The sequence below is a fragment of the Ursus americanus genome, chromosome 33 (assembly GCF_024610735.1).
Source record: "Ursus americanus isolate L20-20 chromosome 33, mUrsAme1.1.p, whole genome shotgun sequence".
In the NCBI taxonomy this organism is placed as follows: Eukaryota; Metazoa; Chordata; class Mammalia; order Carnivora; family Ursidae; genus Ursus; species Ursus americanus.
This window is the reverse complement of record NC_142159.1, coordinates 16,295,522-16,308,051: the sequence shown is the minus strand read 5'-3', so window position 1 is coordinate 16,308,051 and position 12,530 is coordinate 16,295,522. Positions and strand designations below refer to the sequence as shown.

The 12,530-nt window shown below is 53.1% G+C and overlaps 1 protein-coding gene across 3 annotated transcripts; it reads left to right on the top strand.

Moving 5' to 3' along the window:
- The first annotated feature begins 295 nt into the window (after positions 1-295).
- On the top strand, positions 296-10,927 carry UBXN10 (UBX domain protein 10). Of its 3 annotated transcripts, none has more exons than XM_045782445.2 (2): positions 296-395; positions 6,425-10,927. In XM_045782445.2, the coding sequence occupies exon 2, from the start codon at positions 6,440-6,442 to the stop codon at positions 7,283-7,285; it is 846 nt and encodes a 281-aa protein (XP_045638401.1). In that variant the 5' UTR covers positions 296-395; positions 6,425-6,439; the 3' UTR covers positions 7,286-10,927. The 3 variants fall into 3 exon arrangements, with proteins under 3 accessions (XP_045638401.1, XP_087714390.1, XP_045638402.1); XM_087858264.1 differs by having other exon boundaries at positions 296-609; XM_045782446.2 differs by lacking the exon at positions 296-395 and adding an exon at positions 1,313-1,809.
- The last annotated feature ends 1,603 nt before the right edge of the window (positions 10,928-12,530 follow it).

Here is a 12,530-nt window from a genome sequence, read left to right as displayed (position 1 = left end):
TTCCTAAAACCGCCACTTCCTGCACCTTCTTGGGGTCTCCGATGCCACCTTGGATGTCCAGGGCAGGTGAGGGGGTGACCCTAGAAGGAGGCATGCCCACCATGAGCTCCCACAGATCAGGTTCAGTTTTGCTGAGAAGGGAAGAAACCTCACTACTGAAATGATGCCCTCCTTCCCGCACCCGAAGGCCTCCCTGTCAGTGTCCGTCACGTGGCACAGAACCACGTCCAGCTGTACTGAAAACAATCTGATTTGTAACTCTTTAGGGGCACGTGACCTGTCTCCTCAACCAAACTCTAAACATCTTGTACGAAGGTCAGAGTCGTGCCCTATCGCAATCCCGTGTCTGTGTGTCTGGGATACACAAGATAGCGGATATCCGGCCACAACGCTAGGTAACGAATCCTAATTCTTTCCTCTGATAATTTGGTTCTTGGATGTCTACTAACATTATCTTCCTATAACATAGTCACAAAATTATTCATCTGCATATTCTAAGAGTCTAGAACCGTGCCTGGCAGACAATACTAGCCCAGTAAGGGCTCCTTCTGAAGCTATCTTAATTCCATTTTGGAAGAAAGTCTTCATCATCAAGGTGGGATCTGAAGGGTAAGTGGGCATTAGGTGAAGGAGGGGAGGAGGCAAAGTGTGGGGAGGGTGGAGAAGAATCTTCCAGACATCGGGTTCGGCAGGAGCAAAGACCTGGAGTGTGGCGAGGGTATGTCCATGTGTGGCCATGAGGCAGGGAACTGGCTTCGGGCAGTCTGGAGGAGCAGTAGGTCCTGGACAGAGTCAGAGGACTCATCCCCTCCCATTCGAGCAGGAGGGATGGAGGAAAGCAGCCAAGTGTGTAGTCTGATGGCAGAACACTAACAAGGCTTCCATAGGATGGCCTCTAATTCTCTCTGAAGAGGGAAGTAGGGATTCTTCTGCGTGGGAGGAGGGGCAGGGGAGAAGGGAGAGATTTCAGGAGAGAGGACAAGGTTTGAAATAGCCACGGAGGAGAGAGGAGACAGATCTGAACTGGGGCAAGTGGAAGGATTTCTGTGCGGGGGCGTTAAGGGTCCAGTGGAGGTTGGAGACCACACCTTTCCATGATGCCAATGTCTAGGACTGGTCAAGGTGTCTTCAGCCCCTGCGTGTAGGCGGACTGATGGGAGTTTCATCAGGTAGGAGGGAGGGAGAGGCAGCAGCACAAGGGCATGGGGGAGTCTCTAAAGGACCGTGGGCTGGACAAGGCAGGGAAGAAGCAGATTGGTGGGGTTGGTGGGCTGGCGGGGAGAAAGCGCAGAGGGCGAATGGGGTAGAGGTGACTGGGGTTGCTGGAAGTATAGGGGTTGTGGTTAGGAGGGGCAAAGCAGGGGCAGATGAAGTTGATTACCAAGGGTCCAGATGCAGCAGGGAGTGGGGGGCTGATGTGGAAGTGAGGTCACGGACTGGGTGTTGAAGGGGTTGCACTGAGAACAGACAAGGCAGACAGAGGCCCCAACTCAACACAAGCCCTAAAGCAGTCACTGAGCCTGGAGGGTGCCCAGGAAATCTGTCAGTCCAGCAGCTTCTCCCCAAACCCGGGACACTGAGCAGGTCGGGCGGGAGCTGCCCCCTCCCCCCCCACCCCCGCCCCGTGACAGCCCACGGTGCTCCCCAGCCGGCTCCGGGAGAGGAGCCAGGAGGCCCCCCACCCGCGCGCCCCGGGCCAGGCCCGCCAACCGGAAGCACGTGGCCCCCTCCGGCGCGTTGCCCGGGAGACGCCGGCTGTTTACCAGCGGGACCGAGCCGGGCGACGGCGGCGGATGGAGCAGCAGCGAGGTGAGCGCGCCTGGCCGCCTGGCTACATGGCGGGGGCACCCCGGCCCCGGCCCCGGCCCCAGCGGCGCCCCCCAGGGACAGGACGCCCCCCACCCCACCCCCAGGAGAAGCGGCCACTTCCGGGGCAAAGCCTGCCCAGCCCAGCTCACCCTTGCCGGAATGGGACAGCTCCCGGGCTCAGCGGAAGCCGAGGGGCCTGGGAAAGCTCTGGGCCATGCCCTCCTGGCTGGGCAACTGGGCCCGGGACACAGACAGCCCCACAGGGACCAAAGGACGTCCAGCACGCGGAGAGACCGGAACCAGATCAGAGCCTCCCCCAGACCCATGCTCTTTCACCCAAGGCACCTCTCACTTTCTAGACGTTCTTTCTTGCCCCTCCCCCAAAGGCCTTCTGCTGTTCCAGCACAGCTCGTTTCCTTCTGGAGCTGCCCGTGCTTGGAAGTCATTGAGCTCTCCTCCTCCACCTCCCCCCTCCCCCACGCTGCTCTTGCAAGCATCCCCACTGTCTTCTCCAAACCTTTGATCACTTGGTGGCTTGTGGTCCAATTTCTCCACTCCCCCTTTTAGATGTGGCACTCTGCGTGGGACAGTGCATTCTAATCACTTAGTCGGGGGCAGAACTGGGAATGGTACCAAAGTTTTCTCCTGCTCAGGCCAACTACCATCTCCTGTTGATTCTTCTGAGTGCTTTCATCCTGAAAGACTCAGGGGGGCGGATTGGGGGGGGGGTGTTGGCAGGGGATAGTATTAACTGATAAACATTTTAAAAGACCAATTCAAATGTATGCATCCTGGGTATATATCAGCAGATGGTATGTGGGTGGGTGTATTTTACTGCACTTGCTGTGGGTTTAGATTTGGGTTGTGAGTGGAATAGGGTGGCCTGACCCTGTGCTGAGAGGTGGGCTCCTTTGGAAAGCAGGAACGTGGCCTCAGCCTTTGGCGTCCAATGTTCTTCCTTTCCAGTTGACTTGGCGATTCATCTTAAGGAATGGGCACCTGCCCTTTTGGCAGTTCCCTGGAAACAGTTACCAGTGTTTGTTTCCTGACTCCTAGCAGGCCTCTGGAGTGCCGCTATTCTGTTTAAGTAAACAGGCCACTTGCCTATCCGGCTGGTGGCGGCTTGATGGATGCCTACACCTCGATCTTGTCAAATCACTTTCTGGTTGAGCGTCTGCCAGGTCTAGAGGTGGGGAAATGAGCTGAGCGGGGATAATGATGGGCGCTGCACAAGCTTTCCTGGACCCAGGGGACCCAAGGTGTGGCTACAAAGGCACGGTTAGCCCAGGTCCCCGAACACCTGTCTCCCCCCTCCCCCAGCTTCCCCTCTCCATGGGATAGATGCTGGGGAGAGTTGGTGCTCCCTCCGTGTAACAGATGGTCCCTGCACTCGGGGGGAGGCAGCGGGTTATGAAAGCAGGTTCGATGGAACGGTTTTACCTGAAGGAGGTGTTAGTCTCTAAATAACCATGAGTGGGCTTATAGGAATTAGTCATAATTGAGGTTTTTTTTTTTTTCTCTGAGATAGCTCGCAGTCATGTTATCTTATGACCAGGGTGTCTTGAATATGACTCCCCCTGAACATGGATAATTATATAGTACCAAAAGGTATAGAAAGTACATGCATATACTCAAGTTTTACTGTTAAAAATAATCCAGCTGAGAGCCTGCGAGAACACATGACTTTCCTCATCAAAGTTGTTAAGGAAGAGGTTTCTAAGTTACCAAACTTACTGACAGTTAAACCTTCCCGAGGCATGTGTGGGAGTTAGAAGCCAAGTCTGTGATAATTCTGTAGAAGCTGTGGCAAATTAATAGCCATTCCTGGAGGGGGGGGGCCGAGACGGGGAGCTGCTTCCCGAATCGAGCTTATCTCTGGCAGAACAGTTGGACAGTTATGACCTTCTCGTGTCATCCTGAGTTAAAGTGCAGAGCTGCTTAATTACAAGCGGAAGACTTTAGAACTAAGCCAACCGGGGAAAAAACCACATTCTTCACAGTTGATCAGAAAATAGATGAAATTAACAAGGAGACGGGCCGGCTTTTTTTCATGCCAAGGAGAAGGTTCCTGAACTCCCAGCAGCCAGATTGGGTGTGAAAACCTAGCAAGAAGTGGAAGATGGGTGCGTGGAAAGACCCAGTCTGTGGACAGAACGGAGCAGACACAGAGGCCTTTAAGTTAAGAAAGGGAGGGTAGCTTTCGAACCGGCTAGTGCTCGGGAATATAGGGGAAGACTGTGTTTTGTTTGGGTATGGTTTTAATGGAGAGGAAGAGGATACTTTCTAAAATTTGGCAAATGGGTAAGAGGCACAGAACGGTAATGTTAGAATGGAACACTGCAGGGCTGGAATTGCATTGATCAGGATTGTGTGATGAAGGTAGCTTGGAGTAGGTCGGTTTGAGGTAAGGATGCAATTTAAGTGGGGCATTAGAAGGCATTTCTTAGAAAAGCATCATTTTGCATTTTTGAGGCAAGTTCATAGGCAGTAGCTCGTTGAAATCAACCTTCCGGCGTTTCTGTGCAGTGGGTGTGGCAGGTGTGGGTCCCTGGATTTGCCCGGCTGGTTAGAGGTGACTAGGAGCAGAACCACCGAGGGCCCCCTGGGAAAAACCTCTGTAGCAACAGGTAAGGCTTTTGGAAAGCAAACAGAAAACCAAACACAAAAGCAAGAGAACCTTACCTCTTCTTAAGCTTTGACTACACAGGCGCCGAGCCTGGTGCTTACAGCCCTGGTTACGTGATTTCGTATTATTGTCTTCCTGTTGCGGATAAAGGAACTGACCTTAGAGGTGTTTAAATAATGTCTTCAAGGTCATATGGCTAATTCTATAGATGAAGAAAGAGATGTATCAGAAAGGTAGAATGGCGGTGCCATGGTCACTCAGCTAACTCTCGGCAGAGCCTGCGATAGGACCCCAGACTTAGGACACTAGGTCCTGATTCCTTTGCACTCAGACCTGGTGCTTTTTGGGGACCATGAGGCACAAGAAAGTTACCAGAAGGTCTTTCGAGGGTGGGGAGAGACCTGGTCAGCCTGTATGGTGGTTGTCAGGATTCCAAGGGAGGAGGGGAGCCCTAGACACCCCACAGTGTCCAGGGAAGGATGTAACCGGGGCCTGGAAGGGGGACTTGGTGGTAACCGGGTTAATGAAGGGGCCACCAAGATGGTGGAGAGAAGAAGATGATGGTGAAGAATTGATCCGGCAATTTGGGCCTGCACAGAGAAATGCCCATGCCTCCTTCTGAGCCTGGGAACATGGGGCCTCTGTGGGATTTTGCTAGCACACACGAGCACCCCCAGTGGGAGACACACACACAGAGGCCCTCAGAGTGTTCACCAGATAGCTGGGAAGACAGAAGGTGAAGCCTGGTCCTTCAGAGCAGGACCGGGTGTCACAAGACCTGGGTTCTAGTTCGGGCTCTGCCGATAGCTGGCTTTGTGACCACGGGGCGGTTCCTCTGGCTTCTGACTCCTACATCTGTGGGGTTAGCATGTGCCCAGGGTCCCCTCTGGCGTTGGTCTAAGACACAGTTTGGTACATGACGCCCCACCGCCAGTCTTGTGTGGCTCTGGGCTAAGAATAGGTTTTATACTTTTAAATGGTTGAAAAAGCATGAGAAGACGAGGACTATTCTGTGCCACATGAAAACTATATGAAATTCAAATTTCAGTATCCAGAAACGAAGCTTTATCGGCCCACAGCCGCACCCGTTCATGTACTTGCTGTCTGTGGCGGCTGTCACGCTCCAAGGGCCGAGTTATGGAGTTGCGGCAGACCCTGTTGGGGGGCAAAACTGAAAATATTGGCTATCCGGCCATTTACAGAAAAGGTGTGCTGGCTCCTGGTCTAGAACCTGTGTACCTCCCTGTGAGTTCTGGCCAATGGGCCGAGATCAGCAATGGTGTCCCCCCACCCCTCCCCTCCCCCACCCCCCTGGTGACAAAGTTAGGGCCGCGGAGGGATTTTTGACATTAAGTCATCTGTGCAGAGCCACGTAGCCAGGCTGAATGAAAAGATGGGAGGAAGGAAAGGAAGTAAGATCTAATTATGGGTAGCCAGGGAGAGTCAGGAAAGGCCTAGGAGAGAGAGGGAAACGGGTCAGTGGCTGTGAGCGCAGGGTTGACTCATTGCAACAGAGGTCACGTGCTCCCAAAGCTGAAAACGTGTCCTGAAAAAGTCAGCCAGCCCCTGCTCTGGATAGTGACTTGGCTTGTTCCTTTTCATTCCTCTGGTCTCTCGGCTTAAAGAACCCACCCCACCCCCATAAGAATATGAAGTAATCTCCACCCCCCACCCCCCGCACTCTCTGGTGCTTACTTTATTTTCCTCACGGCAATTATTACTCATGGAAAATACCTCTTTACTTGTGGGCTCGACACCTGTCGTCCCTCGTTCTTGGTTCACTGATTTTTCCAAGTGATTGAAATGACTGACCTGACCGAGCAAAGGAATGAATGGCAGCCGGTGCCCCTGCCCCGATGCTGGAAACCCAGAGAGAAGCCCCTACCTCCCAGCCAGCGGGCACTGATTCCGGTCCCTGGGGTGCAGGGCTCCGAGGCGGAGGTCCCGGGAAGTGTGATCCATGGCTTCTCTTCTCTCCTGCTTCCTTAGGGGTCTTGAGAAGCAATGGCCACGGAAGCCCCTGTGAACATAGCCCGCCCTGAACGCAGCCCCGTCGGCAGTACGGCAGCTGACAGCTTCATCTGGCAGCCAAACTCGGCAAACATGCACGTCCTCAGGCCCAAGTCCGCCAAGGGACGGACGCGGCCGAGCCCACACAGACCGCAGGGCACAGAGCTGCACCCTCAGCGCGCGCCAGCCTCCCTGCCTCCAGCCATTCCCTGCGAGTCACCAAGCAGCCAGCGACCAGGAGCCTGCGCACCCAAGTCCCCACACCAGGGAGCTCCCGATGAGATCCCCGAGCTGCTTCAACAGGTGCCCATCGGCGCCGCCTCTTCCCTCAATAAATACCCAGTCCTTCCTTCCATCAACAGGAAGACCCCGGAGGAGGGCTCTGTGGAGACAGTGGCTAAAAAGGCCGGCTCCCTGCAGCTGAGCGGCGTCCGGGCTCTTGACCAAGAGGAGACCGGCACCATGAAGACAAGTGAAGAAGATTCCAGAGCTCCAGCTTGTTCCCCCAAGAGGAGAGTCTTCGTCAGAACCAGGAGACAGTCCTCCCCCAGGGCTGGGGACCTGGAGGAGCCATCAGATCTGGAGCCGCGGCTGCTGCTGGCCGTCAGATCGCCGTCGGGCCGAAGGTTCGTTCGCCATTTCCGGCCCACCGATGCCTTACAGACCGTGGTAGCTGTGGCCGAACACAAGAACCAGGCCAGCTACCACCCCTGCCGCATCGAAACGATGGAGGTGCCCAGAAGACGGTTCTCCGACCTCACCAGATCCCTGCAGGAGTGCAAAATCCCCCACAAGTCAGTGCTGGGCATCTCACAGGAAGAAGGGGAGGGGGAACCCTGAGTCCACAGCCCCCCACGCTGGGGTCCTAGGTCTCCAAGTAAGGAGTATGCTTGGGTGCTGTGGCCTTCCAGGCAGCTCGGTGCCAAGCGCCATGTGAACCTGGTGCGGCTGTGAGCCTTGGGACTCGTCTTCACAGCCTCTCCTCTGGAGTGAAATTTGCATGGGTGCCAAGTGCACTGAGAAGGTTCTCCTCCGGTTGTTAAATTCCCTCCAGCACTGGAGGGAACCGGCAAGTTACCAGAGCTGTTCCTGAAACCGCCGTGACCAGGTCTCCCCCTTTCCCGAGTTCTGGGTCCTTTCTGGAGCACCCGCTTGCCTTTCCAATGAACTCTCACTCTCTTGAAGCCAATGGTTTGCCTTTCTGTATTTGATGCGGGATTAAATACTTCCCAGAGAGGATTCTAGCCTGGTAAATAACCAGGGCTCAGGAAATGTCGAACCGGCATTTGTATTTCTTGCAAACATCTTTAGGAAACAGGCAGTTGACATTATCTGGGAAGCAGCCCCTTTGCTAGGCTGGGGGGGAGTGGGGGGGGCGGGGGCTAGAGTTTCCTAGGGATTACTGTTTGTGTGATGCGGCTTCAGAGGAGAGAACAGGTCTTCCGCTAATACAAACCCCCCAAGACATCCACGTTTCTGAAATCGTCTGAGAGCTAGAAAGTAAATTGCTTCCACAACCATGATTAACCCAGTAGCCACTTTTAAATAGAGAATAAGTAGGTTTGCAAATATCGGTAGCGACTCTCCGTATGCAGCACTCTTCCCAAACGGAGAAAAACCAGTGTAATCTGATTTCCTTTGCTTTTGTCACTAATGGAATCTTTTTGTTTTTAAACCATACAAACCTACAAGTCTGTACAGGCTTGCACGGAAGGCCTGGTTGGCTTATCTGGGTGTGGAGATGTGGTTTCGGTGTCTCGCCTCCTTCCAACAGAGACTCCCTGCAGCGGGGACAGCGGTGCCCCTGTTCTGTGATTTCAGAACCTCCGGGAGGACAAGGGTGCCTCTGTCGGGCGTCACTCGGCTGTGCCCGTGCTGAGAGACCGTGTGCCCACGTGTCTGTCTGATTGCAGGAGGTGTGTCTGAACGCCTTAGCCCGTAGCTGTGTTGAAGACCACGGGGTCTTGGCTTTCCAACTCTGAAGTGGTGACATGGACAGTTTGCCAAAGTCCTCTTGTATCGGGAGTTCAGCGAGACTTCCAGCTCTCATCTGGATCCTCTTTGTGGCCAAATCACCATTCAGAGTCGGGAAACCCATCCCTCAAGAGCTCAGCCATCATGAAGCCCTGAGTACCAATGCGCTCTCCCTGCTCCTGGGTGCACAGAGAAGGCAGGAGTTCTAGAAGCCTATCAGCGTGGCAGCCCCAGCAGCAAGTGCGTCTTCTACCAAGATAAGGAAGGCGGCTGGGAATGTTACTTCCAGCAACTTGATACTCAGCCATGGAGATTAACACCAACATCGTTGCCTCTAAAGAAGGCTCGCCTTGTCCTTCCTGCATCCCACACCACCCAGATCACTCAAGAGTGGGTTCTTTCAGAATGTGTGGTCCAATTTCCTAATACCAGCTCAGTTGCAAAGGTGAGCTGGGGCTTGTAGGGTCCCGGGCAGGCCCACGCAGCTGGCCACCTCTCCCACTCAGCGACCATGGTGGAGGGGACTGGGACCCAGTACAGAAGTTTTTTACCTCCCACCTAGGACTCAGGCGCGTATCTGCCTCTGATCTAGGAAGCTGGGGAAAGAGCCTCCCGCAAAATCACACCTACTCTGTGGTAAGAATAAAATCCCACCCACCTGGGACTCGGTAATTTCTCCAGGCAGGAAATATGTAGAAAACTAAAGTGAAAGGGAGCACGCTCACGGGAGCTAGAATCTTCTGCACTTAGGGCTTTGTGGCTGTAATTTAGCTTGGAATTTGGGGGTGGCAAAAAAAAAAGTGGAAGGCATGAAACATAGAAATATTTTAGGGTATCTTGGACATGTGAATAGAGGTAGATTTGAGCCATCTTAATAAACTTTTTTTGGACAAAAGGATGATGACACAATAAAAATTGATTTGTGTGAAATCAAGTCAGTGGAGAAGCACACCTCCTATTCTAGCGCGGGACTCTGGCCACCGCACTCTGGCAGACGGAGGGGCTCACCAACCTCACCGTCTTGGGAAAGCATTTGGCTCTGTTGTTAAATCCAAGTCCTCGTCCCCAGGCACCCCGGGTACCCACCCTTCCCATAGCTCTTGCTTTCAGGTTATAGGACAGCACCAAGCTCTGTATGCAAGAGTCTCTTGAATGTCTCCTAAAAATCATTCTGAGGACTCTCCTTTGGAGGTTGGCAAGAGCGATCTCTATCAGTCTATCAGAAGGGCGACTCTGCAGGTGGCCCTGCCACGTAGGCATCCTGGTCTAATGGGTGGCCTCGTGTGACCACTTTGTAGTCACAGATCTCACTCATTCATTGAACAAATTGTCACGGAGGACCTACCCTGTGTCACACATGGGTGACCGGCATTGGCGTCCCACCAAGGGAGCATTGGCAAGGAGATGTGGAACCACCTTGGGACTCTCAACTCCAGCCCGACCAGAGTGGGTGGCTGTAGCTTCATCCACGAAGGACCCTGGAGTGAGGAGCAGATAGGCTGTTGCTGTCTCCTCACCGCCTTGTGGAAATGCAAAGGCAAGTCCTCCCCCACCTTTCTAGCGACGGTGCCAGGAAGAGTGGTCATTAGGGATGTGAACTTTGCGTAGGACACAGCTTCAAGACCAGTTTTCCCAGCATCTCCCCTGATACAGTCCAAGAGGTAAATTAGTCCTGGCAGCAGAAGGAACAGCAGGAGAAGTAAGTGACTCATCATTTAGAATCCAGAAAATTTTCACCAACAGATGGCAGGTGGTTTTAACACAACAGTCCTTGCCCTGAAAGTACCTGGGGATCCAGCCAACAGCCGGTAAGCCAGGGCGGTCCTGATGAAGAGATGCAGGTGAACATGACCGTCGGCCAGCAGTCACTCCAGAGATCCCGCAGAAAATACTCCACAAGCAAAGAAACGTAGTCAAGCCTTGAGGTTTCCAATACCATGAAAAACCGTAAAGTCTAGTGACTGATCAGCGTCCCAGGCATTTATTACAGAAGGAGGCGCTCCAGGAACAAAGCCTCACTTTTGTTCATGCACTTTACCACCGTTTCCAGTGCGTTTCTAGTGTCAAAGCCATGCTGCCTCAAGGGACCAAAAAAGTTACTCTTTACACAGCTTTTTAATAAGTTGAGATAAAAGAGTGCACGGTTTCCGGTAGTTTGAGGTGCATCTTAGACGAGCCTTTTACATGATAAGAGGATCTGCTTTCCTACCCTTTAAACAGAGTTGCAAAGAAAACTAGATGACTCGACTTCAGCCTTGTTTGGAGGCAGTCTGCGAAGGAAGCAGGAACGTCTGTTTCCATGGTGCTCAGAGCAACACACCACCGTCAAGTGCAAGGTTTGGAGCCTGTTAACCCTCGCCCAGAGCCAGCACCAACCCAAACCCAGAGGTCAGAGGCCACTGTGGGGGAGTTGGCAAAACCCAGGCGGAGCTGACTTTTGGTGACTCACTGACACACAAGACAGTGACTTCCATTGTAAAAATAAAATTGGGTGTTTTGTTTTCCATCTACAGTGGTGATGTGGCATTTTCCTTTCCTGATTAGGGCAGTGTCTGGCAGTTCTCTCTGACGCCCCTCTGTGTTCCTCTACCTTCAGCAGCGCTCCTGAACGATGTATGGGGAAGATCAAATCTCCGGAGGTATTTCCGGACACGCTTGAATCCTACCCGGGGAGGTTGAGCCACTGATAGGACAACGGCCGATGGGTGGGGTTAAGCAAACCTTGCTTCGAAGGTCTGCTGTGCTCGGGGTTGGGGGGAGCACTCTGGCTGCTGTGTTGAGAGTTGACCACGGGGGTCAGGGTGGGAGACGGAAGACCAGCTCTGGCTGCTGACCGTGACCAAGGGGAGAGATGGTGCTGACTTGGGCCAGAACAGCAGCCATAGATGTCGTGAGAGGTGTCAGATTCTGGACATACCGTCAGTTAAGTGGGGGGAGAAAAGGCAAGATGGTTTTGACAAGTTGGGACCCAAGTGGATATCACTTGACCATATCACCACGGGGGACTGTTCCTGCAAAAAACGAGCAAACAAACATGTCAGCCACAAACACGTGCTGGGCAGGGAGAAGCACCGACCAGCAAAAATCTTCGCAGGGAAAAAGCGCATGAGTGTGTTTGGATAAAATGTACAGAGAACCCCAAAGCTACTGATTGTTTTGATTGAGAAGACATACAACTAAAAATGTCACTATTTCACTGAAAATCAATGACCATCTAACTCTGGGGGTATGATTCCTGACCAAGGTTCCTTAATAAACCTGGTTCCAGTAAAATAACACATTGTTTATATCCCCCTCCTCCCTTTCCTGCCTGCCTCCGTTCTGTTCATTCAAACCCAGCAGCTGATTTGTGATGCATTTCTTCTTGGGAGGGCAAAGAAAACCACTGTCCTTTGACCTAATTAACAAAGCTTCCAAGTTTTAAGATTTTCCTGCTCACCTATTTTTTACAACAAGGCGATCTGTGCAGTAAGGCCTCGGTCCTTTTTGTGAGCAGCTGAGGACGGCACCTTCTGGCATCTGCCCAGTGAGGGAGCAGTAGACTTGCTCTGGTTGGTGAGTACCACTGACAGACACCCTGGGTCTGCTCCAGCCCCAGCCCACTGGCACCCAGAGTGGCCAGCCACTCGCAGACAAACCGTGGGAGAATAGCAGCAACTCTCCTCTTCCCAACTGGGAGGTACAGTCTGGGAATTACCCACCGCCCCCCTCCAGCCCTGCATCTAGCTTTGGCACACTGCAGGGTCCGCCTAGACCAGACTTAAATGTAGCAAGTCCCAAAGCTTCTGGATCTAGACTCTGGAGGGTTTATTAGTTTCCCCAACCCAGCCTGGGCCTCAGCTTGCTCTTTGCCTTCTTTAAAAAAAAAATTATTTATTAGAGAGAGAGAACACATGCGTGAGGAGGGGGGGAGCAGAAGGAGAAGCAGGCTTCCCGCCGAGCAGGGAGCCCAACGTGGGACTCGATGCCAGGACCCTGGGATCACGACCTGAGCTGAAGGCAGACATTTCACCGACTGAGCCACCCAGGCGCCCCGCTCTTTGCCTTCTTAATGGAGCTCCCAGGGGGTCCTCATCTTATTCAGATCATCTGTAACAATTTCATTCAACAA